Raw genomic sequence first — 24,537 nt, forward strand, 5'->3', positions numbered from 1 at the left:
ACGTACATGTGCATTCATACAGGAAAAGATAAAGCCCCATGTCATGCCAGAGTTGGTAATCACTGTGGTTAAATGCTTTTTGATTCAGACATCTTTCCAGTATTAGAATAGAAGGAAGAGAGTGAGTGTATGTGGAACCTAGTGTATGAATGGCAGCTTGTTTTAGGGAAAATACACTGAGGGTTCTTTTTTTTAATTGGGGAGGGGAAAAGGTCTTAAGTAACTTCAGAAAATGCAGTCCAAGTCTCTTGGAAAAAATAACTCCATCGTTTGTACAGATACGGTGATGCAGTGAACAAGAATTTGGTGGTGGGCACGCTTTCGTGGCCCTCGCCGTGGGTCATTGTGATCGGCTCGTTCTTCTCTACTTGTGGGGCTGGCTTGCAGAGCCTCACCGGAGCGCCCCGGCTACTCCAAGCAATTGCCAAGGACAACATCATTCCTTTCTTATGGGTTTGTACAAGTTTAAAGCTGCTTTTCTCTTGTGAGGATTAGATCAGGTGAATGTCTTTGAAGTTGTCTCTTCTTCTTTGAAGTTTCCAGGTGCCTGCCTTGACAAAGAGACCTGTCAGTCTGGAAACTTTAGTGTGTCCTCCCACAGAGAGAAGTAGTGTCCTAAGAGGGTACTCTATCCTGAGAAATCTCAATCCCTTTCTTTAAAAAAATGAATATTATTGTGTCCTTACATACAAAGCCCTGTATTCTGCAATGGCTGGTCCACTGTGTCACTTTTCTGCGAATTATCCGGCATTGGCCTCATCTGCTTTTTCATCTGTGTTCAGCTGATAAGCACAAAATAAACCAAAGCAACCCCATTCTGTCCCTTAATCTTCTTCTATAGGTCTTTGGCCACGGAAAGGCGAATGGCGAGCCAACCTGGGCCCTTCTGCTGACAGCCGTGATTGCAGAACTTGGGATTCTTATTGCGTCCCTGGACATGGTGGCCCCCATTCTTTCCATGTGAGCATTGGCAATTTGATGTCCAAAGCAGAGTGGGATGCATGGTTTTGAAATGTTAGCTGAGTCTGCTAAGCATGCGACAGGAGCTTTCTCAAGCTTCCTCCCTCCAGAGAACCAGCTCAACACCAAAGGGTCAAGGAAACTTTGTATGTTGCAGGGGATTCCAGCAAGGGTTCCAGGGTTATGCTCCACCATGCTGGCCTGAGTTAGCCTGCTCTTATCAGATTTTGGAAGCTAAGCAGGTTCAGCCTTGGTTAGACTGGGATGGGAGACCACCAAGGAGGTCCGGGGTCACTATGCTGAAGCAGATGATGGCAAACCATCTTGCCTTGAAAGCCCTTTGAGATTGCCCTAAATTGTCTAAGACTTAATGACGCTTTACACACATGCTTGGCCAATGTAGGCTGCTGGCTGTACTTCCTGGGCCTTCCTAGGTTGTGCTGTAGAAGCCACCCAACAAGCTATGGTGGCCACACACTGCAGAGAAAGATCCATTGTGGTGCCAAGACAATTGTTGGAAGTCTTCTCTGTCTGTTCCCCAATCTTCTGAAGTATGGTGGTAGGTCACTAGAAGGTATTGTTAAAAGAGGATGGTCCCTTTAAAGTTGGAAGCTGCATGTCATTTTTCGCTGTTGATCTGTGTCGAGCACACGTTGGAGGGATATGACTATCAGTAGTGCCGGTTTGCAGAGTGGTAAGGCAGCCGTCTGAAAGCTTTGCCCATAAGGCTGGGAGTTCAATCCCAGCAGCCGGCTCAAGGTTGACTCAGCCTTCCATCCTTCCGAGGTCGGTAAAATGAGTACCCAGCTTGCTGGGGGGTAAACGGTAATGACTGGGGAAGGCACTGGCAAACCACCCCGTATTGAGTCTGCCATGAAAACGCTAGAGGGCGTCACCCCAAGGGTCAGACATGACTCAGTGCTTGCACAGGGGATACCTTTACCTTTACCTTAGTGCCGGTTTGAAATGTTACCCTTTTTCAACCTTTTGACAGCGGAGGACCCCTGAAATAGTTAATTTGTCCACCCATATTGACATTATACAAAGCAGATCTGGTTGACAAGACATAGAACAGCAGACATCCCCTGAAATAGGCTTCAGGGAACCCTTTAGAGATGTGGGCACAGAAGGAAGATGTGGGAGCCAGCCAATCGATCGATAGATCACTGACTATTTCCATTGTGGGAAAGACTAAGTCTGTAGAGCAACAGGGGGAGTGGGCTCCAATAGCATATAATGATGTCAGCAGCTATCTGAACTTTTGGGAAAGGCTGTGTAACCCCTGAGGAACTCTCATGGAACCCCTGAATCCCTGGTCTAAAGTATGCTACTTGGGTTTACTAAAACAAGTTGTGAAATGTTATTACCACTCTTCTAAGAAATTAAGAGTCACTTGAGCAATTTATATTAAATAGAAGACTATTATTGTTTTCACTTAAAAACTACAGGAGTGGAGGATGTTCCTTTTGCCCAGTGGATTGTTTTGCTTGTGGGTAGTCCTGACAGACAGGGCCTTCTGTGTGTTGGTGCCTCTTCTCCCACAACTGCCAAACTCCACAGAATGTCTCTTTTCTCTTTCTAGGTTCTTCTTGATGTGTTACTTGTTCGTCAATTTGGCTTGTGCAGTGCAAACGCTTTTAAGGACGCCAAACTGGCGGCCCAGGTTTAAGTACTATCATTGGTAAGTTTTTAAAAATATATAAACAAGAAGTTGCATGAGGGATTATTTGGGCACCTGAGGGCCAAGGGGAAAGCCTCCCAGGTTTGTCCCCTCAGAGTTGTTACATTTGCTTTGCACTCACATGTTAATTTATTTTCCTAATGTGTTTATCTCACTATTCCTTCCAGAAGTTCAGGTCAGGGCTGCCTTGTATGGTTTGCTTCTCCCCCCACATATTCACACACATCTCCATTTTCTCCTCAAGGGTTCCATATGTGTCATGACAATACCCTGTGAATCAGACCCTCTCCATGCTGTCGATGGGTGGGATGGGGGATAGATGTGGTTGGGCTGATCAAGGCATATCGCAGGATATTTTGTATGTTTGTGGCCAAGATGAGGCTGCCCACCTCACACCTTGATGTTGTAGCCGTTCTGTTGTGCCAGATGAAACACCACAGGTGGAACCTGCACATCACCTGCAGCACCATATTTTTAGCCTCCGCACATCCAACCCTCTCCCCAAGGGTCAAGACAAGAAGCGGCTTTTGTGCCCACGTGAACCAGCCCCGGCTGTTGTTGTTGCCATTTTAAACTCTTGTTTCCTTTCCAGGGCATTGTCCTTTTTAGGCATGAGCATCTGTCTTGCCCTGATGTTCATCTCCTCCTGGTATTATGCTTTAGTGGCTATGCTCATCGCCGGTATGATTTACAAGTACATTGAATATCAGGGGTGAGTAGCTTGTAATGCGAAGGAATGTGTGATTTGGAATGAGTGGTGGGCAGGGAAGATTGCAGAACTGATCCCTTTGGTATCTTCACTGAGAGGTTTGGGAGAGGACGATCTAGAGTAGAACTATGTAGTATGTGACCCACCCCGTGCCGGTTCATGGCGAGGGGCGGTATACAAGCTGAATCATCAATAAATACATAAAATATAAATGAAATTGTAAAAGTAGAGGTCAAAAGCATTGGCCCTATCCTAGTCCTAAGAGCCATTTTCTGTGTGACGAAATGTAAGCAGTTACTTAGAATGGTCTTGCTTGGAAATTTTGCTTTGCAGGGCCGAGAAGGAATGGGGGGATGGGATTCGGGGCCTGTCGCTCAGCGCCGCCAGGTACGCCTTGCTGAGACTGGAGGAAGGGCCCCCTCACACCAAGAACTGGAGGTAACTTATTTTTCAGTTTATATTTTAAAAAATTAGATCAGGCAATATGGAGGGCTGCCTGTCTCCTTTGTCTTCTACCTCTGCATTCCCACCGTCCATCTCCCTGAAGAGCTCCTGAATTTCTGGGAGCCTCTTTTAAACCCTCTAGCATAGACCAGGTCTCCGTCATCGCAGTTTCGGGCCAGGCTGTCTTTTTCATGGAATTGTTGCTTGCTTTGCACGAACAACTACATGCAGCAGCTGCACAGATCCTCACCCCGTTGTAGGTCCACAGAATAACATTTGGTCCCCCCCCAAAAAAAACTTCAGACCAGCTTGTGTTGGGGCTGGATGGTTGAACAGCTGTCCTTGTGAAGAGAATCTCAACCAGACAAGCTTCCAGGAAGAGCAGCGCAGCTACCAAAAAGTCATGGGTGCAAAATTATTTAGAGGCTTCCAAACTGGAGCAGGGTGGTGAAAGCCATCCAGTACTTCCTAGAACTGCTTAATATTCAGACTGGTTGTCGAGGGCAACGCAGCCCACCCGGAGACCTCCCTGCTTTTCTCTTCTTTCAGGCCGCAGCTGCTGGTGCTTCTGAAGCTAGACGAGGATTTGCATGTGAAATACCCCCGGCTGTTGACGTTTGCTTCTCAGCTGAAAGCTGGCAAGGGGCTGACCATAGTCGGTACGGTGATCCAGGGGAACTTCCTGGAGAGCTACGGAGAGGCCCAGGCTGCTGAACAGGTTGGCATGGTGGGGGACGGCATCAAAACAGGCCACCTCCCTGGAACGTACATTTGTTTATTTGTTTATGGCATTTCTATCCCACTGCACCTGGCACAACTGGCGTGTGACAGCTCACAACCATAAAAACCAGTGCAATCAATAAAACAATTCCAATAAAAACATTAGTTGCTTAGACTATTATAATATGTCAAGGCCAGGGAGGTGAGGTATGTACTTACCGTATGTTTGACTGGACAGCCTGACTTCTGCCCCATAGCAAAGCTGGGTTCTGCATTCTGTAACCTCTCCGGATGTGCATTTATTCCTCAAAATAGATGCTTCATTGTGTCTAGTATTGCAGTTTATTCAATTTTTGCTAGTTGTGGGTTGGGCAAGGACATTTTCCTCCTCTAGAATAGGTCTATCATTGCCTAGTAGCCATGGTGACTGCAGGGAATCTCCACATCCAGGGGCACTAAACCTCTGAATCCCAGAGTCAAGGGAAAGCCTTAGCCTCTGTGACCGGTTGTTGGCCCTCCAGAAGAACTGGTTGGCTGCTGTGTGAGACAGGATGCTGGGCTACAATGACAGTTAATCTGATCCAACAGGGCTCTTCTTATGTTACATGCTCTCTCTCTCTCTTTCTTTAATAACCTTTCCATATATTAAGTGTTAAGCAGGGTCAGCCCTGGCTAATATTTGGAAGGGAGACCTCCAAGGAATGCAAGGATTGTGACACAGAGGCAGGCCACAGCAAACCCTCTCCAAACATCTCTTTCTTTGAAAGCTCCACAGAGCTACTGTAAGCTGGCTGTGACTTGACAGCACAAAAGAAGCCATGTTCATATTCTATCTAAAGTTCCATTAATTGGAGATTCCGTGTCAATTGATTGCCTTCTTTCAATCTTAAAAAAAACCCCACAAACTCCCATTGATGTGAGGCAGATGCTTGCAATTAGACAAACTTGTCTTTCAAAGGCTGGCTTTCCTCTAGCAAGGGAACCTTCCTCCAGCGCGGTTCTCTTTTCTAGACTATCAAGAACATGATAGAGATAGAGAAGGTGAAAGGCTTCTGTCAAGTCGTCGTGGCCAACAAAGTCCGCGATGGCATTTCCCACCTGATACAGTCGTGCGGGTTGGGTGGCATGAAGCACAACACGGTGGTGCTGGGATGGCCCTACGGCTGGAGGCAAAGCGAAGACCCAAGAGCTTGGAAGACCTTTATAGGTAAGCTCCAAGAGGACCTTTTTGAAGCACCTGGGCATGCTATGAATGAAATGCCCTGCAAATGTGAGTCTAGCTTTTGGGTGGAACTGGTGAAGATAGGAGAGTCCACAGCTAGGCATTGCATAAGGATGGGGTGGGATTGACTGGTTGAGCCATTTTGAATCAGTGGACACTCTATATCAGGGGTAGTCAAACTGCGGCCCTTCAGATGTCCATGGACTACAATCCCCAGGAGCCCCCTGCCAGCATTCGCTGGCAGGGGGCTCCTGGGAATTGTAGTCCATGGACATCTGGAGGGCCGCAGTTTGACTACCCCTGCTCTATATGCAAGTCCTCCCGTTCTCTTCCGCCTCCAGACACGGTGCGCTGCACGACCGCGGCCCACCTTGCCTTGCTGGTGCCCAAGAACGTGTCCTTCTACCCCAGCAACCACGAGCGTTACCTGGAAGGGAACATCGACGTCTGGTGGATCGTGCACGACGGAGGCATGTTGATGCTGCTTCCTTTCCTACTCAAACAACATAAAGTAAGGGCGCCCCAGGGCAGCAAGAATGATTGGGGGGGCGTGACAACTGGTGTGCGTGGGTGCACATGTGTTCATTCAGGACTGGATGACTGTTGTTTGTTGATCAGCCCAGAAAGGCACAGCGTGTCAGTCATGTGTTGATTGTGGAAGGGGAAGAGGTAATTTTTGCCCTTTTCAGCAATTCAGCACTCCCAAACATGCATGCATGAAAGCAGCACAGTGAAATTCAACATGTACGGCGACTGTGAAATTTCTGCAAGATCTATTGATGCAGCTCTTGGGCCAAATTTTGATAATTTGGTAGCTAAGTCCTGCATGATCAGAAATGTAACCCTATGCGCACACATTGGTGCGTGTTTCCTTAAAATGGAGTCAAACACCATGAATTTGTGAATCGTGGGGGGGGGGGGGGTCAGTGCTCTAATGAAGCCAGATGATTGCAGAACAGCGTGACCTAGCTCTGTTTATACTAGGCATAGTCAAACTGCGGCCCTCCAGATGGCTGTGGACTACAATTCCCATGGGCCCCTGCCAGCGTTCGCTGGCAGGGGCTCATGGGAATTGTAGTCCACAGCCATCTGGAGGGCCGCAGTTCGACTACCCCTGTTTTATACTGTAGCACTGATGCCATGTGGAAATGTGGGGCCTAAATGGTTTCATAAGTGGGGGCTCTTGAGTGGGGAGGGGAAACGTAGCAACCGGAGGACTGTAATTGCCATACAGGGACATATGCAGAGAAGCAGTCCTTCCGACATTTCTTTAGGTGTTCTGAATCCTCACCCTGATAGCGTTCTGCAATGTTTCGATCCCAAAAATCGCACCCATGTTTGTATAAAATGTGTCCAGGGGGATGCTGTGAGCAAACTGGAAAGTTTTTGAGCTTTCCCCCTCCACCTTCCTTCCCTAGGTTTGGCGGAAGTGCAAAATGCGGATATTTACGGTCGCTCAAATGGACGACAACAGCATCCAGATGAAGAAAGATTTGGCTACTTTCCTGTATCACCTCCGAATCGAGGCTGAAGTGGAAGTGGTGGAAATGGTAACGGGCTTTATCTGTGGCTCAGGACTGTGGATTCTTACCCCCCCCCCATTTCATTGGCAGTGGCTCGAATGCTTTTTGTGGGTTTTGTTTCTGTTTTTAGCAAAACAGCGATATCTCAGCCTACACTTACGAACGGACGCTGATGATGGAGCAGAGATCTCAGATGCTGAGGCAGATGAGGCTGACCAAAACAGAAAGAGAGAGGGAGGTACGTGTGAGCAATATCCAGGGTAGCCTTTATCTTCAAGGCAGAGATCACACTACCTTTTCATTTTCATTTTCTTCTCCCCCTTTGGAAAATAAGCGTTAACTTGTATTGGCGTTTGAGCACGAAATTGTCTCCTGTGAATTTATACTGCCAAACTTTATTCCGGAATCAGTTTTTGCCCCCCCAAAAACTGCCAAGCAGGTTAATGACCAAAGTCCTCAATTTGCTTGGGACTTTCTTCTCCTTGTCAAAAAGTCTCGCAAACAAGACCTGTCAACGTTGCTAGCCCACAAATGATTTTGCTAGTCGGCGTGCCCACGTGTATTGATTGCTGTTTGCAACTTCATAAACAGAACTGACCCACAAGCCGTCTTGCAAATGACTGCATACCAGCTTACCTTTTGCTCTGCATGTAGTCATAGTTGCGTCAGAGGCTTCCCGTCGGCTTGTGTTCAGACAGAACGGTCTACATTTCTTTTCCAATAATGTGAGTCCCTTGACGGAGGGATAGTAAAAGAGTTCTGGTACAACCTCAGTTTCTGAAAATAAAGTTCCCGGCTCGTCGTTCTTCCAGGCTCAGCTCGTAAAGGACAGGCACTCGATCATAAGGTTGGAGAGCCTCTACTCAGATGAGGAAGACGAGGGGGAGGCGGTGCCAGAAAAGATCCAGATGACGTGGACGAAGGACAAGTACGACAATGAGAAACAGACCCGGAACAATGCGTTGGAGAACTTCCGCGAGCTCATCAGTATTAAACCGTAAGCACCCGAGAGGAGGAAACGTGAACCGCGATAGTAATGCAATGCCATGTTTGCAAAGCAATATCGTTCAGGGACCTCATCTTTTTGGCTTGTTCTTGCCATTTATGTTATCTATGGCTTTCAGAGAGAGGCTCTGTAAAAGCAGGTGATCTGAGAGCAGAAGCTGCCATCTGCTCCTTTTTAGGTCATATTCAAGGTTTCGTCTTGATTTGATCTTGATGTGGACTGCTTGGGGTCTTGTCAATGGGGAGAAAGGCAAGGATACAACATTTCAAATACATAATTCAAACTGGAGATGAAGGGTGGGAGGTGCATGGAGAGAGGCTGCAGGGAAACCAGGTGGGAGTTGGCAGCCATATTAGATCTCACTCAAAGGTGGGCTGGTCCATCCACAACTGGCCCATGGGAGCTTGCCAAGGGAGTGCTGATCTATCTACAGCTAGTGAATTGATGTTAAAATGGTTGAGGGACTAAATGCCAGTAAGAGCAGCAACTTGGGGGTGGAGGGCCATATTTGATCTCCACCAACTTGTGAGGGACAAGTTATGGAAAAGGGTCGAGCTAGTGTCCAATGGAGCCTGCAAAACGAAGCAGAATGATAGACCTTGGGTAAGGAAAACTTGCCTACTCCTGATCTGGCCCATTTTATAGAGGCAAACACAATTTTTCCAGCAGCAGCCTGGTTTCAACGAATTGCTAGTGAGTGCTTCGGGTTGATGGAGAATTTGCCATTTTCTGCTGTTACACTTGCCTGTGAAGCTTAGCTTGAAAGTCTGATTGAAAAACATGTTGCCATTTCCTTCGTAGAGTTGCAAATGAGATGATACCGCTACCTGGTCATAGGTCCCTTGCAAATTCTGCTTGTTCATTCAGCTGCTCAGAAAAACAAAAGCACTCCACTTTTAGGTTTAAGGATGAGTTGAAAAATAACTCTCTCTCTCCTCTGTCAACTAAGTGACGTTTTTCAGAGCACTAATTTTAATGGCTGCAATTTCCTTCCATGCTGTCAGTGAGTGGGAAAGTCTGTAAGTTTGCTTGTTTATGTTACCTTGAATAATCTAGGCTGAAGATTTATTATCGCTTCGGCCCAAATGGAGAATGGCATCGGAAAATCTGCATGTTTAAATAGGAGGGAGGGGGCTGTAGAGGAGGATGTACTTTTTATTCAGCTTTCACTTTTTGGATCAACTAAGAAAGTACTTGAAGAGAGAAGCTGGGGCGAGGCAAGTGGTGGGTGGGGGCTTCCTGCAGCATTCGTGTCCATTTTTCCTACTAACATCATAGTCTCTCACGCCCCTCCTTTCTCTGCTATTGAGGCACTTTGGTGCTTAACCGCCATTTTGGCTTTCAGTTTAATGAATTTATGCTGGAAGTTCTCCAAATTGCGCTTGCAAGGCTGAATCTTTTAGTTTGTGGTTCACTGAGGCTCTCAGCGGAAACGTGACAGCGATGTTTGATGTTGGGAACCCAGAAACAGCATCGCTTTCAGAATATTCTAAGCAATCAGAGTCCACCAGCAAGAACTGACAGGGCCAAATGGTTGTGTATGCAGTTATTTCCTCTTTGTTCCTGAGCAATAAGCCTTTGCAGCAGAACCTTTGATGTACAATCCACCACCTGCCCTTCAAAACTGGGTAGCCAAGGCAAGCCCCAATCTGGTAAGATCTTGGAAGGGTCTGCTCTGGCTAGCACTTGGAAAGACACCTCCAAGGAGCACCAGGGTTATGACACAGGGGCAGGCAATGGCAAACCATCTCCGAACTGTTGGGGTGGAGTTCTCAATAGTTCAGCTGAGATGCGATACCAGGGACCCTGGGCATTCCCCAGTTTTAGTGCAACCTGCTTTCTCAGTAATAGCTTTGGAATAGGAGTCTATGGCGCAAGAGAGATATGGCTATACCGCATGGGCCAATACATGGAAGCACATGTCAAAGTCTTGCTTCCTGGTACGCATCAGAACGCCTGAAGTTCTGCAACATTTCTTTTTGATGTGATTTTTTCTCGCACATGCTTATTCCTCACAGCCCCTTTCCATGTCTCTTCCTTCCAGCAACCAGTCCAATGTTCGTAGAATGCATACCGCTGTGAAGTTGAATGAAGTCATTGTCAACCGGTCCCACGAAGCGCGACTCGTTCTCCTCAACATGCCTGGCCCTCCGAAAAACATTGACGGGGATGAAAACTGTATCCTTCTATGGGAAATCCACAATTCCCTTTTAAAAAGATCCTCGGGAGATGGGGGAGGGGTATAGGCTGTTACTCCTCAGCATTAATTCTGGAGGTAGCCTTGCTGTTACTTTCTCTGGCACCATCTAAACTTCCACTGCCTGCCTCCCACTGGATTAAAGTAAGTCATGAACTACATTGATTTTTGTCCTGAAGCCTCTCAGAGTGGGTGGTATATAGTTTTTTTTTTAAATGTGGTACAGTCCTGTCCATGCCTGGACAGAGTGCACACAGAAGCCTGTGATGTTCTTTCCAGTAAATTTACCTCCCAGAAAGGTGAGTGACTTAGTAGATTAATTCCATATTCAAGGACATACAAGCTCTGGGGTCTATATGGTCTAAATATAACCCCTATAATGGTATCAGTTGCATTCTCAAGGAAGAATGCAATGTCATTTGCATTCCAATGTTTTGGGAGGTCTACAGGCACCTTTGGAATTCTAACACAGGTTGGCGGGTGCAACTACAAAATGGCTGCTCTAGGAGGTGGAGCCAACAATATAACATGTCGGAGAAAGAGGTTATGCATCTCTTCAATGATTCAGAAAGTCTGTTTAACAGGATGCCTTTTTAACGGAATATATCGCTTAGAAATATTTTCTTGCATATACACAGCTGACCTATAGTCATGCAGCAGTATGCTTTGGCTACTGCTGAAGTAACTTCTTAAAGAATTACACAGCCAATCAGAAGCTCTGCTAGGCAAAAGCCCCACCTGGTCTTGCCCACTTTTAAAGAACACTTGTTAATACCAGAAAAGGTGTTGGAAGACTGCCTTGGGGGGGGACCCCTGTGCTATTTCAGCATATGATTTACAGATGCAGGGCCATAATCAGCAGACTTCATGGAAAAGTTTGCCATTGTGTTAAAAAGTGTGGAAATGTTATTTAGTACAGTGCATCCATCCATTAGGACTTCAAAGTTCATCTCTCTAGCTCTGCCGCTGATAGCCCTTGACTTTCACTGATCCAGACATGGAATTCCTTGAAGTCCTGACCGAAGGCTTGGAGCGGGTGTTACTGGTACGAGGCGGTGGCCGTGAAGTCATCACGATCTACTCCTGAAGCAGCAGAACAGCAACTGACCTGCTTACTGCTGTTTTGGCAAAGGACATTCCGTTTCCAAAGGGAGAAGATTGTCCTTCTCTTTCTCTGCCTCCACTTCTACGTCCTCTCTTCCTTTCCCCATAGTTGGGTTTCTTTTCTCTTCCCACAATTGCACACCGTAGACACAAAAAGCAGGTCTCACGGAATCTGTCTTCCAGCTGCCACATACATATCTCTCTTGAAGTGTGATGGAATCGTACCATTCAGCTAGAGACATGAGATTAATCATGAATCTCATGTAGCTCACCCTCCAGCATAAACACATGTTCAGTTCTAATGCTAAAACTTTTTGTTTTTTTAGAAAGCAAAGTGCAGTATTTTTAGTTAATGAAGTCAGCTATCCGTTAACAAGAGTTTAAATAAGAAACTTTTATATTAAGGGGGTTGGGGGTAGGAAGTACTTTATAAAGTACTTTATAGAGGAGGTAGTTTCCTCTGATGGTTTCTGTATTTTCTAAATGGAAAGAGAAAATACTTCCAGTATTTTTTTTAAGTGATACGCAGCTTTTGTAGGATTATCTCCAGGACTAACGTCCCAGTCAGTATTCAGACAGAATTTGTACTTCTGAAACACTGGTTTAAATTATGTTAATTTTTATATGCAGACGGCTACAATGACGTAACAAGAGACTTACAGTCTTTCTGATTAAAAACAGACTGTCCCCCCCTTTTTCTTGCCCCTTATTTATTTTTTTTTCTATTTATTTCTAGAAAAATAGGCAGTGCAAACTCACACGGTCTGAACAACCAAGTTCATTGGTTGCTGGTCATTTTACACGGCACCAGAGACTTGGTGAGAAGTGGCCTGGAGGGCCCGTTCAGCACCATTTCAAACCCGTTGAAGATCAAAGATCAGTATAGCTCTGCACCGTTCCAATACGCTCTGCAGGCCGCCGTAGTGCAAAAGGTATAGCACGCAAAGCCATTGTTAGGAGCTATGTTGATTGCTGTTGGAGGTATATAGACTTTAATTAAAAAAAAGAAATGGCCTTTTAAAAGAAACACAAAACTCTTGGTGTTTGCCAGCATATTAAATTGTACTTGTTGTACAAGAAGTGTGTGTTTTCCCCCCAATAAAATATTGCAGACATTTGGATCGGCATCAAGTGCTGAAGTGGATTTACGTACCATGTAAAGAACTCTTCTGCATTTTCCTTGCTTGACAGAGTTTTACAGGGTGGCTTTCAAAGCCACAAAAGATGCTTACACAGAATTCCAGGAGGTCTTTAGGACAGGGGTCCCCAACCTTCTCGTAGCCTGTGGGCACTGTTGGGATTTTGGCAAGGGATGTGTTAAGTGCCATCCCAAAAAGACCACTGCCACAGAAGGTGATGCCACTGCCACAGAAACAGGAACGTCCACCCCACTCTGCTAAAGAATCACCCAGGAGCAATGAAAAGAAAATGCATCTACACAAATACCCACCTGAACCTATCTCCCAGAAAGACCAGGAAGGAGACTTTGCAAAGGGAACTTAAGGATTCCTACTCCAAATACTAGCAAGCCAGCGAATAAAACCAGAAACGTGTTCCTTGTTGTACATTTATATATTTTTTCAATCTCTAACCATTGTACAAATCCACTTATGCTTTGGTGCTAGCCTACACATACAAATACAGTCTCTCTCTCTCACACACACACACACACACGCACACACACACTTACACATGCATGCATTAAAAAATAAATAAGTTATCCTCTCTGTAAATCGAACAGGGAGGTTTACATCTTAGGACCTACCAGAAGCACACACAAGAAAAAGGAGGTTTTCCTTCACAATATAACATTCTTCATGTTGTTTTAAGTAACCATACACAGTCCACAATATAATCCGGTGGCTTAACTTCTCTTGTGAGCAGAGAGGTGACTGTAAGGACAGTTTTAATCCTGCTAAATTGTAGTTGATGCATGGGGTTGTCCTCCTTTGGGCAAATATTAGCTGATCCACCTGCAAAAGAAGCACACAGGGGCACAGTCAAAACAACCAAGGCAAAGGCTTCAAAGGCTTTTTTCTTAAGTGGTTCATGAAGTGGCACAAAAACCTCCCACAAACACATGACAGAGTTTAAACTGATTCATGCATCTGAGAAAAGGTGCTGCAGCATAATGATCGAGCACCTGCTTTGGCATGCAGAAGGTCCCAGGTTAGTTAAGAAGGCCAGGTGATGCAAAAATGAGATGCTGAGCCAGCTGCCATAAGTCTGAATAGACAAGACAGACTCTGTTGGTCGGATTCAATACAAGGCAGCTTCATGTGTTCATGGGAAAGGGTGCGAGAGAATACATCTTCCAGGTTTTAACATGGTTCTAAAAATCTCACTTCCAACAGACTGTCTGATTATCCCACTTTTCTTCTGAGGAGGGCGACAGAAGATTCTCCCCTCCTCCTTTTTACTCTTTCCATGGCCTTCTGAGGTAAGTTAGGCTGCGGGAAAGGCTGAAGCAGAAACTCCCTGGTCCAACTCCACCAACAAGGCAAGGTAGACCCTGCACAAAATAATTGCGTTCACCACTACTCTATTGGGGGTTTAGTTTAATTTTATATTGCTGCTCTGCAAATGTTTTTATGTTTTTTGTATATGGCTTGTTGTTGTCAGCCACCCTGAGCCTGTCTCAAGGGAGGGGCAGCAAATAAATTTAAATCTAAATCATTAATACTTTCCCGCACCCCTACTCAGATCAGCAACACAGACAAGAAATGTTTACTACATTTGAAGTGTACAAAATAAAAATTCTAACAAAATTCCACATTTTTCTAACTTACATTATTATCTAAGACAAGCAAAACTTATGCCCCGTATAGTATATCTAGGGTAAAGTAACATGTCTTACCAGGTAGCTTTATACAAATGTTCCAAAGGAAAACAGATTCTCTAGGAGTAAAATTTGCTGTTACTGACTCTTTTCTCCCGCAATCTGAAAGAGTACAAAGAGAAAAAAATGGTCAGCTATACATCTGAAATATGTTAACACTGTCCTCCCTGCTCAGCATTTTTCATGGAGATCTAAACAAAGCTGTTCCTTATTTAATGTATATCTGCAGTTATCTGCAATGGGGACCCCAAACAACATATATCATTTTCCTCTCTGTTTTATCCTCACAACAACCGGGTGAAATAGGTTAGGCAAGAACACAAGGGCAGATCTGTGGTCCACCTAGTTCGGCGTTCTGTCTCACACTTTTACACTGGAGGGCCAAGGTCTTCCTCAGAGGTTACCTCTTGGCACTGCCATTCAGAGGTTTCCTGGCTTGGTGGGGTTTACTAACCAGGAGATTCTAAAGGGGACTCGATTTGAGTGGTTTTAAATATGCATCCTACACATTTGACTTGAGTTTCTCATGCAGCTTGCTTCTAACTAGTTCCCTCCTTTCGGTAAAGTTCCCTATTTTGAACTCAAATGCTTAAGAACCTCACTCGTGCGGCATGACTTGAGCTTGTAATTGTCCAGTCAGCACGTGAAGGAGCTGAACTCAAGCAGTGTGGCAACATTCCCCACTTCCGTCACCTCTGTTATTTCCTTCTCCAGCTCAAGATCAGCCTCAAGGGTTTAATCAGGGAAGTGAAAGCACACTCCCAACTTTCAAGTAACCCGCAAGATCCAGTTACCTCCAACTTTAGCAATTCTATGATGGAGTTGTTTGACTCTAGTCTACGCATTATTTGATTTACAACATATTCACCCCACCCAAACCTGTCTACAACAAGCTTCTACAACAGAGCAGGGATTCAAACTTGGGTGTCCCGGATCAACGTCCAACACTAACCACCCTATCACACTGACTCTCCCCAAGTTAATAAACCTTTTATTTATGTTGCATTTTATGTTGCATTTCTTTCACTCCCTTTGGCTAAATTGGATGATATGACATTCTTTTGCCAAGTCTTTGTTTCTCTTCAAGAAAGGCATCCTCCGATGGATAATGGCCTTTTTCCCTCCTGAAGACTGACTTTTCTCTTGTAGAAGAAGCCTAAAGAAAGTCTATGATGGATGGAAGGGAGCCATCGAATCTCACTCATCAGCTTTAGTTTTGTTTGGTGTGCCTCTGTGACTGGAACAGACTGAAATGCTAAAGCTAAAGTGTTCTGCAGCCTTGCGACAACAGTGATAGTCTAGCAGAAAGCTGCTTCCTGTCTAGGGGTGAGACATCAATGCCATCATAATGGACTACCGTGTTTGTGACACAAATGAAGCCAGCCCTGCCTCATCTCAGTCCGTCAACCAGTTCCCCCCAGTACCCACTCGGGAGGAAAGTAATCAAGAGGGCTGAACGATCATTTTTCTACTTGTCCTGATGGAACACCGGGAGAAAGACTTTTGCCATCAACACACCTTTTGTTGCATGTCTCTTGATACAACTGTAGCTGGCCCTCGTTCACGTTGAACTCTTTCAACAAAGCATCTCGGTTAGAATTCCTCAGATTCCAACGCGTCGCGTACAGCTGGTTGTTCAGTTCAGCCTGGCGTTGCCGCAATTGCCGGAACGACGAATAGATCGCTTCTTCGCCTTCCTCCAAGGGGAACAAGAAAGAGTAAACTATTCCTGTGACGTGCATGGTGGTGGTGGGAAGTACCATCACGTCGTCATGACCCCAATGTTCCTTGGAGGCCTCCCATCCAAATACTGATCAGGGCCATCCCATTCCAAGATCTGACAAGATCAGGAAAAGCCTGGATTATCCAGGTCACAGCATGACGTGCTTACTCACGTGCATAAAATTAATGGGGCATTATCCAGTCAAAGCTGAACATTTAGAAAGTTTCCATACAACCCTTCAAGTGCTTTATAAACCAAATGAAAAGTTGAGCAAGACTCTGTGGATAGTTAGGGTTGGATCCAACAAAGCATTTAAACTTTTCTGGCTCCCCGTCCCACAGCAGAGGAGTTTTATTTACCAACTATGCTAGACCACATCACACGAGTTGGAAAATTTTCTTCTGGGAAACCTATGTGAATAAGCTTACAGAGCTGCTGAGAGGATAAAAACCCCTTATTGTGATCTCCTTGAAGAAGAAATAAGCTCTTTTCCCAACATGGAAAGCAGGAAACCTCTCGTAACAGTGAAGCATCTACAAATTCTTTATGCAATCCATGGAGCTCCTAGGGTCTCCCCTTTTGGGTTGGAGAAACGCAGGTTCTGTTTTTCTCTGCCAAGTGGGTGGAGAACCACTTTGGACACTCCTAATCAACAGAAGAAGAGTTAGTTTTATAACCTGCTTTTCTCCACCCTACGGAGTTCCAAAGCAGCTTACAGCTATCTGCCCTTCCTCTCCCCACAAGACATCCTGTGAGGTAGGCGAGGTGGAGAAAGCTCTGAGAGAACTGTAACTAGCCCAAGATCACCCAGTTGGCTGCATGCACAAGAGTGGGGAATCACACCCGGTTCTCCAGTTTGGAGGCCGCCACACTTAACCACTACACAAAGTTGGGAGAGGCAAAGCCAAATCCTCATTTCAACATGGGGCAGAGCAGCTACCCAGCCCTTCACAGGCCTTTTTTGTTTTTGCTTTCCCTGCCGAATTGTGTTGCAGCATGACAGCATAGCTCAGCAGGGAAAGCAAAAGTGCTGTTGCATCTGCACTTACATATGGGTCAGATGGGGCAAAAGGAGGGGTGGTCAGCAGGGAAATGGATTGTGCATGTGTTACCAGCCTGTTGCTGCTTTTGCCATGGCCAGGGTGTGCTTTCATGCCCCTCTTCCCCCGAAGAAGCATCCACGGATACAGAAACCAGCACCCAAGATTCTTCGGAATAAACTGGGTTGATGAAAGGCCGCCCTGCCAAACACAAACCTCCACCTCAACAGAAGTCACAAGGGGTGGTAACACCTACCTGCAGTTGCTGCACCTCGCAGTACACCAGGAGCGAAGCCAGCTCTATGTTCTCGCTGTATCCATTTTTAAGAGGGACTGACCGGAAACCTGGAAGAGGAAGATCAGAAAGGCCTTGATGCTAGAAGTGGTCAACCTTTACCTGAATCACACACACATCATGACGGTAGCTCACCTAGTCCTTTCTTGAGAGCAGAACAGAGTCGGGAGACTGACTAAGAAGCAGCGGCAGACAGAGTGGGAGAGAGCAGGGCGCCACGAAGAATCCCAAGACCAGAGTTACAAGCACCAGAGCTGCAAAGAGTCAGAAGCTGCTGAGGTCAAAAAGCAAAAGGAGAATCCAAAGCGAGCCAGACTATCTGTAGAGGAGATATGTTGGAGAGAACTTATTCTGGGCTCCAGAGTGGGTGGCCGCAGGAGGGCATCTATCACAAGGGTAAAGGCAAGCAGAATAATCATGTCCAAAAAAGAAAACAGCAAAACTGCCAGCCATTTAACGGGTATTCTTATGCCTCCTATGGCAAAACAATTCCAATGCTAAAGACACTGATTACGGTTCCTGCTGGGAAGAAATCAAGCCACGCAGCATTTCCATGGCCATTGTCTAATCAGTGAGATTTGAGTCCAGCAGTACCTTAGAGACCCACAAGAGTTTCAGGGTGTAAGCTTTGGAAGATTGGCAGAAAATGGACAGAAGATTAGCAGAAAATCCCCCAGACATTTCCCCTCTGCTCTAATCAAGCAGATTACAAGATGATTGCTACTTCTGCAACCTTTACAAGCGTTGTTTAAAACATCCCTCCCACCTTCTTGCTACAAGAAAAGGACTCAGAAACCTCCATTTCTACTCATGTTCGACGCAGCGAACTTTGACTCTTAAAATCTCATACCCTGAAACTTTTATAAAATCAAAGGATCATAGAGTTGGGAGGGGCCATACAGGCGATCTAGGCCAACCCCCTGCTCAATGCACTATCAGACTTTAGGATCTCCTGTGGGTCTCCAGATGTCCATGGACTAGAATCCCCATGAGCTCAGGGGGATTGTAATCTATGGACATCTGGGGAGCCATAGTTTGGCCAACCCTGCTCTAGGGTGCTACAGGACTCAAATCTAACTGTTCCACTGCAGACTGACATAGTTGCCCTCCAAAACTATGTTTGATCAGTGATTTACTATGTTTGACAAAACAAGGTATCTTAAAAATAAAACCACAGAAGCTGATTGTGCATAGCACAATGGACTATTTTGTTGAGAGAGGATAAAGCAGGTGATTCCTAGTCTGTCCAAGCTCAACAGGCCTCCCAAATGTTTTTGACTAAGCAAAGCCTGATAAAGACTCCAGGAGACATAAGCTGTGCTTGGATGAACAGGCTGTCCAGACATGGAAAGAGCCAACAATTGGAGCAGAAAATGGAGATGGACCATAAGGTGGAAACAGGAAGCAGAGTGCAGCCTAAAGGGGTGGGGGAAAGAAGCTGTGATGAGGCCAAAGGAGCAGGTGGGGGAGACGTACTAGGGAGGGTAGCCCCCCATTTTGAGTGGGACAAAGCTTGAACAGGATCATAAGGAGGCAGTCCCATGTAGTCTGAGGCTACACTCCAGGGCAGGCGGGACAATATCAATGAGAAAGCTGGAGGAGACACATCTTTACAATGTGGAGTGAAAAGCCCACTGGAATGAACAGACAAAATGCATTTGAGTCCTAGACCTTGGCTGATCAGGGAAATCAGGCAAAAACTTTAACAGGGTGTCACTTGGAGGGGGGGGAATATGCATGTTCATCCAGATTGCAAATAACAGAGTGATGCTCAAAAATGCTGCAGCTTGACTCTGCAGTTCTTTACAGCCTCTCAGGGAACAGAGAATGGGAGCAATCCTAAACAGGTTTTGCCTGTTTTGTGCTACAGGGCCTGTCTCCAAGAAAGTATCCTCAGGACTGTAGTCTATGTCTCAGTTCCTCTTCAGACATACAGCAATGCACCGCACAGGGTCTTGAGAGCAAAAGTAATGCATCAGGAAGCGCCACTGTGGCTGCCCTTGGTTTTTACCCGATTTTATTCCTTTGAGAGGGAAAGTAGCATGGGCTAAGAAGTTGGGGTCGCTGAACATGTCTTCCTCATACACCACGAAGCGCAGAAATGCTAAGTTGGGGTCATAAACTTCAAATTTCACCTTGTCCTGGGATGCCCAAACTGGGTTCAGGCCGTTGTCATCTGTAATGGGAGGAACGTTTTGTAATATGGAGCACATATGTGTGCCCCCCCCCCCACAGACACACACAAAGCATCTATGAATAGTCTAGAAACATTCAACCTAGTCTGTAGCAAGCCGAACACATTTGGTGTGGTCTTCTCAAGCACTCGACAACCCCTCCTCCACTTTGCACATTTTTATTACTGTTTCTCTATCAAGCCCTGGTCTTGCTGAATTCCGGACGGTTCATCTGTTTTGCAGGCATGGCTAAATCCTGCGGTCATGGTTCCAACTTGCAGGGGAGAGGTGGCCACTGCCTTGGAATGGCAGGAGGCAAGCAAGCCACGAGAGGATTTTTTTAAAGTTGGGGAACTTGTCATTACCTATTTTCGAGCAGACATTCAGAACAGCACTGTAGACATTACAAGAAAGCACAACTTCTGCCTTCTTTAGGCAACTCAGGTTTAGATACAACAAATTTGATCAGTTATGCCATGAAATCCATTGTTTCCATTAAAAAGTTGAACACTACTTACTCACAACAGTCGTCTTGAATTTATTGTTGTCATACTCAACCCCGTAGACTTCAACTTCTACAAAAGGGCAGGCGATGCTCCTACCGGGCTTAGGAAGATGGCGAGCACCGATGACCTACGGCAATACAGCATGTCATGCTATTGGGTAACTGAGTCTAGTTATTCCCGTCACAATTACCACTCTCAGCATCTGCAGTACAATACTGTTTTTTTTCTTTCAGAACAGAAGAAACAGAGCTAGTGCTTTGAGTAGGAGAAATTTAAGCACCTCTTTTACTTTCCCATTTCAACAAGAAGAACAGCAACGTGCTGCTGAGTCGCAACTGACTCATGGCAACTCTTATCTATGGGGCATTCCAGACAAGAGAGGACCAGAGGAGGTTTTGCCATTGCCTTCCTCGGCTTCCTTGATGGTCTACCCAAATAGCGACCATGGCCAACCCTGCTCAGCTCCCAAGGTTTGATGAGTAATGGAGCTCTTTAGGCTGTTCCATTTAAACAAGCAGGTCTTAAAATGCGCTTAACTTTGATGAAATATTCTTCTGATGACACACACAATACTTTTATTGGCATAAAAACAAAAACAAATTAAAAACAAAGGAAACTGAGATAAAATAATCATTATGTGCCAGTCGTTTCTGATTCAAGAACTGTAGACCCAAAAAATCAGCCATAAGGGAAGTGAAATTGACGTCCTTATCACACAATAGAAATTGACAAAAGAATAATTCCTGAATCATTTTTATAGCAGTCACTGGCCTAGTTCCTTAACTGTTCTCTGTTCCAGCAAAACAGCTTTTTTATGCCACAAAAAATCTCTTGGATGACAACTATAGGGTAGACCACAAAGGACTGTAAAGTTGGTCCATGATGAAAACCATACTTTGGTCAGCACCCACATCCATCATGGGAATCAACACTCAGCTATAGGAACTTGAGCATGGATGCTTAATTCTTGCCCCTGCATAACATTTGCCTGATTTTAATCATAGTTCCAAGAGCCTCTTGTGGCGAAGAGTGGTAAGGCAGCAGACATGCTGTCTGAAGCTCTGCCCATGAGGCTGGGAGTTCAATCCCAGCAGCCGGCTCTGGGTTGACTCAGCCTTCCATCCTTCCGAGGTTGGTAAAATGAGTACCCAGCTTGTTGCTGGGGGGTAAAACGGTAATGACTGGGGAAGGTACTGGCAAACCACCCCGTATTGAGTCTGCCATGAAAACGCTAGAGGGCGTCACCCCAAGGGTCAGACATGACTCGGTGCTTGCACAGGGGATACCTTTACCTTTAATCATAGTCCCAAAGCTGCTGTTTGCATCATTAGAGAAAAAAACAAGCAGGCTCCACCACAGGGCTGTTGCTTGCATGTACTTTGGGGCCCAATGTGTAGCTTTAAATCATGTTTTCCAGCTCCAATTCTCAACATATATTTTCTGACTCCAAATGCTCATGATCTGGAGGAGGGCTAGTCAACCTGTGGTCCTCCAGATGTTCATGGATCACAATTCCCATGAGCCCCTGCCAGCAAATGCTGGCAGTGGCTCATGGGAATTGTAGTCCATGAACATCTGGGGGACCACAGGTTGACTACCTCTGATCTGGAGGACCACTGTATTATTTCTACACACATGCAACATTAACCGTACTGTTTCACCATCTCCCAGGTGGAAACTGCCAACAGACTGGAGAAGTTGGTAGACAGCACCTTGATACTTCTGAAACTAGCAATAGAAGCTGGCCCATGTTACGAAAAACAAAGGTTCTTGCAAGCCACAGCTGATCCTGGTCTACAAGAGAAGGCATTTTTAAAAGAAAGTATTTACCCTCACGGTCAAAATCATCTGTAGTTTCTTCTTGTATTCGTTTGGCATTGGGTCGTACCCCTCAGTCCTCATGCATTCTGGCTGGAGTATATAACCGGTCTGACCATTAAGCGAAAACAAGCTGTGATTCATTTGCATGTATTTATCTGGAGAGAGGATTTTTTAAAAATCCATATTAGTAGGAAGGTTGGGAAAGGGGGATTAGAAAAACATTAGCCAGATTAATCCCACTTAACCTTGGGGTAAAAGAGAAGATTTAACTGCCTTCATAGCAAAAGGAAACCAGGCTGACAAAAACACGGTGGTTAGATACATTTAAAATGGACGCCGGCCAGAGCATTAGACAACTTAAAGAAGCGGTGCAAGATCGGAAGTCGTGGAGACAGCTGAGCTGTAGGTTCGTCAAGAGTTGGACATGATTAAATGGCTAGCATCATCATCGTACATACACACTCACCCTCTTCCCCTAGTGTGATCTCACACTGCTTAGGAGTGTATATGAGATTAATGTAACCCTCCAGGAAGGAATAATGATATCGGTCTTCCTTGCAGGCATGGCACTTTCGCTCCTAGTAAGTGACTTGGCAAGGAAGACAAACACACACACACCAGGCCCAGTCCTATGTGGTATATGTGGTATTCACACTCAGAGCTTCGGCAAGCGAGAGTCTGTAACTGTTCCCACACCTCACTTGTGGTGCTGCTTCATGGCTACCTGGGCTGGCATGGAGGCCAACATTGCTTACTGAATCACCAGACTTGAACTCAATGCTTTCATACATACAAAAATAAATGCTCTATCTTTTGGACCACACCAGCTCCATCTTCAGTGGCTTTACAGCAGGAGCATGCAAAAAATGGCCCAAGGGTGTTCCCAGCCACCCCTCACAGTTCAAGGCAGCTAACAATAGCATGTTAGTAGAAGTCCTGGGTAGACATTTCTGCTTAGCCATGAAAGTTGGACAACTACATTTCCTTAACTGCAACATGGAAGTAACACATAAATTAATAAGTACTGCACAGCATTCAGCATGTTTAAAATGCTATAAAACAATGCTTTTCAATAAGAGAGCTCACCCCAAAAATGTTGGTTAAAATGACTCTTTGGGTTCCGTTGTCTGACCTGGAACTACCCCTACTGAGCTCCTTTCTGATATGATTTCCCAAAGTATTTCTATCAATTCGGACATCATTACTATAAATAGAACACTGTTTATAGAACTCTAGTATTTACAACAGTTACCAACAACAAAAGATACACACAGGGGTTCATGTAAACTGCCCATTACAGATTTTTGTGTAAAACAGTTCCCATTTGTTAGTGAAATGGTAAAACAAAAAAATGGCCACACAGGAGACCTTTGTTTGTAGACTATTACAATACGAAAAAAGGAAGAAACATAAACAGAGAAACATAAACAGAGAAAAGCAGAACCTTTCCAAGGCAATTGGTACAATAAATTTTATATATTGATAATTTTTGATAATTTTTAATATATTGATAATTTTTTAAGGACCAACCAATTTTTTAAGGTTGGTCCTTAAAAAATTATCAATATATAAAATTTATTGTACCAATTGCCTTGGAAAGGTTCTGCTTTTCTCTGTTGATGTAGACCATTACATGCAGAACTGAACTATTTAGCTTGCACATACAATGCAACATACAAATTATCTTGTAATTTTATGTTGTTAACTGCCCCAAGCCAGCTTGCCGGGAAGGGCAGCACATAAATCCCATCAATTAATCAATCAATCAATCAATCAATCAATCAATAAGAAAGAGTTAAATCTGCTGCAAGCCACAAAGCCTCTTTTATTTTCAAGGAATAACTGCTTATATTGATTTGTACTAAAAACAGGCAAAAAAAGTGCTCACATTAAGAGCCATGCCACTTAAAATGAACACCTGCTTTCCCCTCCTGATTCTGCCTGACCAATAAGACTATTCAGATGTGGCATAAATAGCAAAGGAGTGATTCAAATGTATTCCTAGCACAGCGCAGAAAACATCTCAGTCCCTCTTCCTTACAATACAGAAGGATATTGTGAAGGACCAGGGTGGTTATCCATTCAAAAAAAAAAGCATAACACACTACCATTAAGAAATTCTTACCTGGAGTCTGGAAATTAAGAGCCACCATCTGTGAGCCACAAAACCAGAAGCGAAAAGGATCGTAATTGGAGGAGTCCACTCTCTGCCCTTTCGGGTATATCCGCGTCAGCCCCTTCTGGTTGTATTTCAGTAAATCAACAGGCTTCAGCTTGATAATGTTTTCTGCCTTGGTCTCCACAAAGGAACGTATTTCTCTGAAATCAGGATTTTCTACCCGAGCGGGAAAACAAAAAGGAGGAAAGGATCGAGGGTGAAGGCACACAGCCACTGAGAGCAGAGTCACACCGCAGAGGTAACAGTAGCTTTTTTGAGTACTGCAACAGAAACACAATGTCTGCAGACTTGTGGACTTTGCGTGATTTTCCCTCTGGTCCAGTACAGATATTTGGGTGAAGTAGGCAGGAGTCTGGCCCGGACTAATCTGTCGCCAAACCTGTGACCCCTCCTA

At 45.1% G+C, this 24,537-nt stretch overlaps 2 protein-coding genes across 6 annotated transcripts in view; one reads left to right on the forward strand and one right to left on the reverse strand.

The window, feature by feature from the left end:
• SLC12A4 (solute carrier family 12 member 4) overlaps nucleotides 1–12,685 on the forward strand; it is a 46,565-nt gene extending 33,880 nt beyond the window's left edge. For all 3 annotated transcript variants that reach the window (XM_077310580.1, XM_077310582.1, XM_077310581.1), the window contains exons 12-24: nucleotides 279–453; nucleotides 842–960; nucleotides 2,543–2,641; nucleotides 3,234–3,353; nucleotides 3,684–3,788; nucleotides 4,344–4,512; nucleotides 5,526–5,721; nucleotides 6,078–6,247; nucleotides 7,155–7,286; nucleotides 7,390–7,497; nucleotides 8,072–8,256; nucleotides 10,310–10,443; nucleotides 11,458–12,685. In XM_077310580.1, the coding sequence (XP_077166695.1) occupies nucleotides 279–453; nucleotides 842–960; nucleotides 2,543–2,641; nucleotides 3,234–3,353; nucleotides 3,684–3,788; nucleotides 4,344–4,512; nucleotides 5,526–5,721; nucleotides 6,078–6,247; nucleotides 7,155–7,286; nucleotides 7,390–7,497; nucleotides 8,072–8,256; nucleotides 10,310–10,443; nucleotides 11,458–11,549 (1,804 nt within the window). In that variant the 3' untranslated portion in view covers nucleotides 11,550–12,685. The remainder of the gene's footprint in view (nucleotides 1–278; nucleotides 454–841; nucleotides 961–2,542; nucleotides 2,642–3,233; nucleotides 3,354–3,683; nucleotides 3,789–4,343; nucleotides 4,513–5,525; nucleotides 5,722–6,077; nucleotides 6,248–7,154; nucleotides 7,287–7,389; nucleotides 7,498–8,071; nucleotides 8,257–10,309; nucleotides 10,444–11,457) is intronic.
• Nucleotides 12,686–13,123: 438 nt separating this feature from the next.
• The window catches only part of PLCG2 (phospholipase C gamma 2), a 66,331-nt gene continuing 54,917 nt past the window's right edge, over nucleotides 13,124–24,537 (reverse strand). The window contains exons 27-34 of one of the 3 annotated variants that reach the window (XM_077310579.1): nucleotides 24,090–24,299; nucleotides 21,974–22,119; nucleotides 20,156–20,270; nucleotides 19,475–19,639; nucleotides 17,425–17,513; nucleotides 15,924–16,102; nucleotides 14,424–14,507; nucleotides 13,124–13,539 (exon numbers count right to left, since the gene is read on the reverse strand). In XM_077310579.1, coding sequence (XP_077166694.1) covers nucleotides 14,465–14,507; nucleotides 15,924–16,102; nucleotides 17,425–17,513; nucleotides 19,475–19,639; nucleotides 20,156–20,270; nucleotides 21,974–22,119; nucleotides 24,090–24,299 — 947 coding nt within the window. In that variant the 3' untranslated portion in view covers nucleotides 13,124–13,539; nucleotides 14,424–14,464. Of the gene's footprint in view, nucleotides 13,540–14,423; nucleotides 14,508–15,923; nucleotides 16,103–17,424; nucleotides 17,514–17,598; nucleotides 17,783–19,474; nucleotides 19,640–20,155; nucleotides 20,271–21,973; nucleotides 22,120–24,089; nucleotides 24,300–24,537 lie in introns of those variants that run through there. The other 2 variants (XR_013226626.1, XR_013226627.1) reach the window with 2 other exon arrangements.

Source organism: Paroedura picta, chromosome 14, assembly GCF_049243985.1.
Source record: "Paroedura picta isolate Pp20150507F chromosome 14, Ppicta_v3.0, whole genome shotgun sequence".
Classification (NCBI taxonomy): Eukaryota; Metazoa; Chordata; class Lepidosauria; order Squamata; family Gekkonidae; genus Paroedura; species Paroedura picta.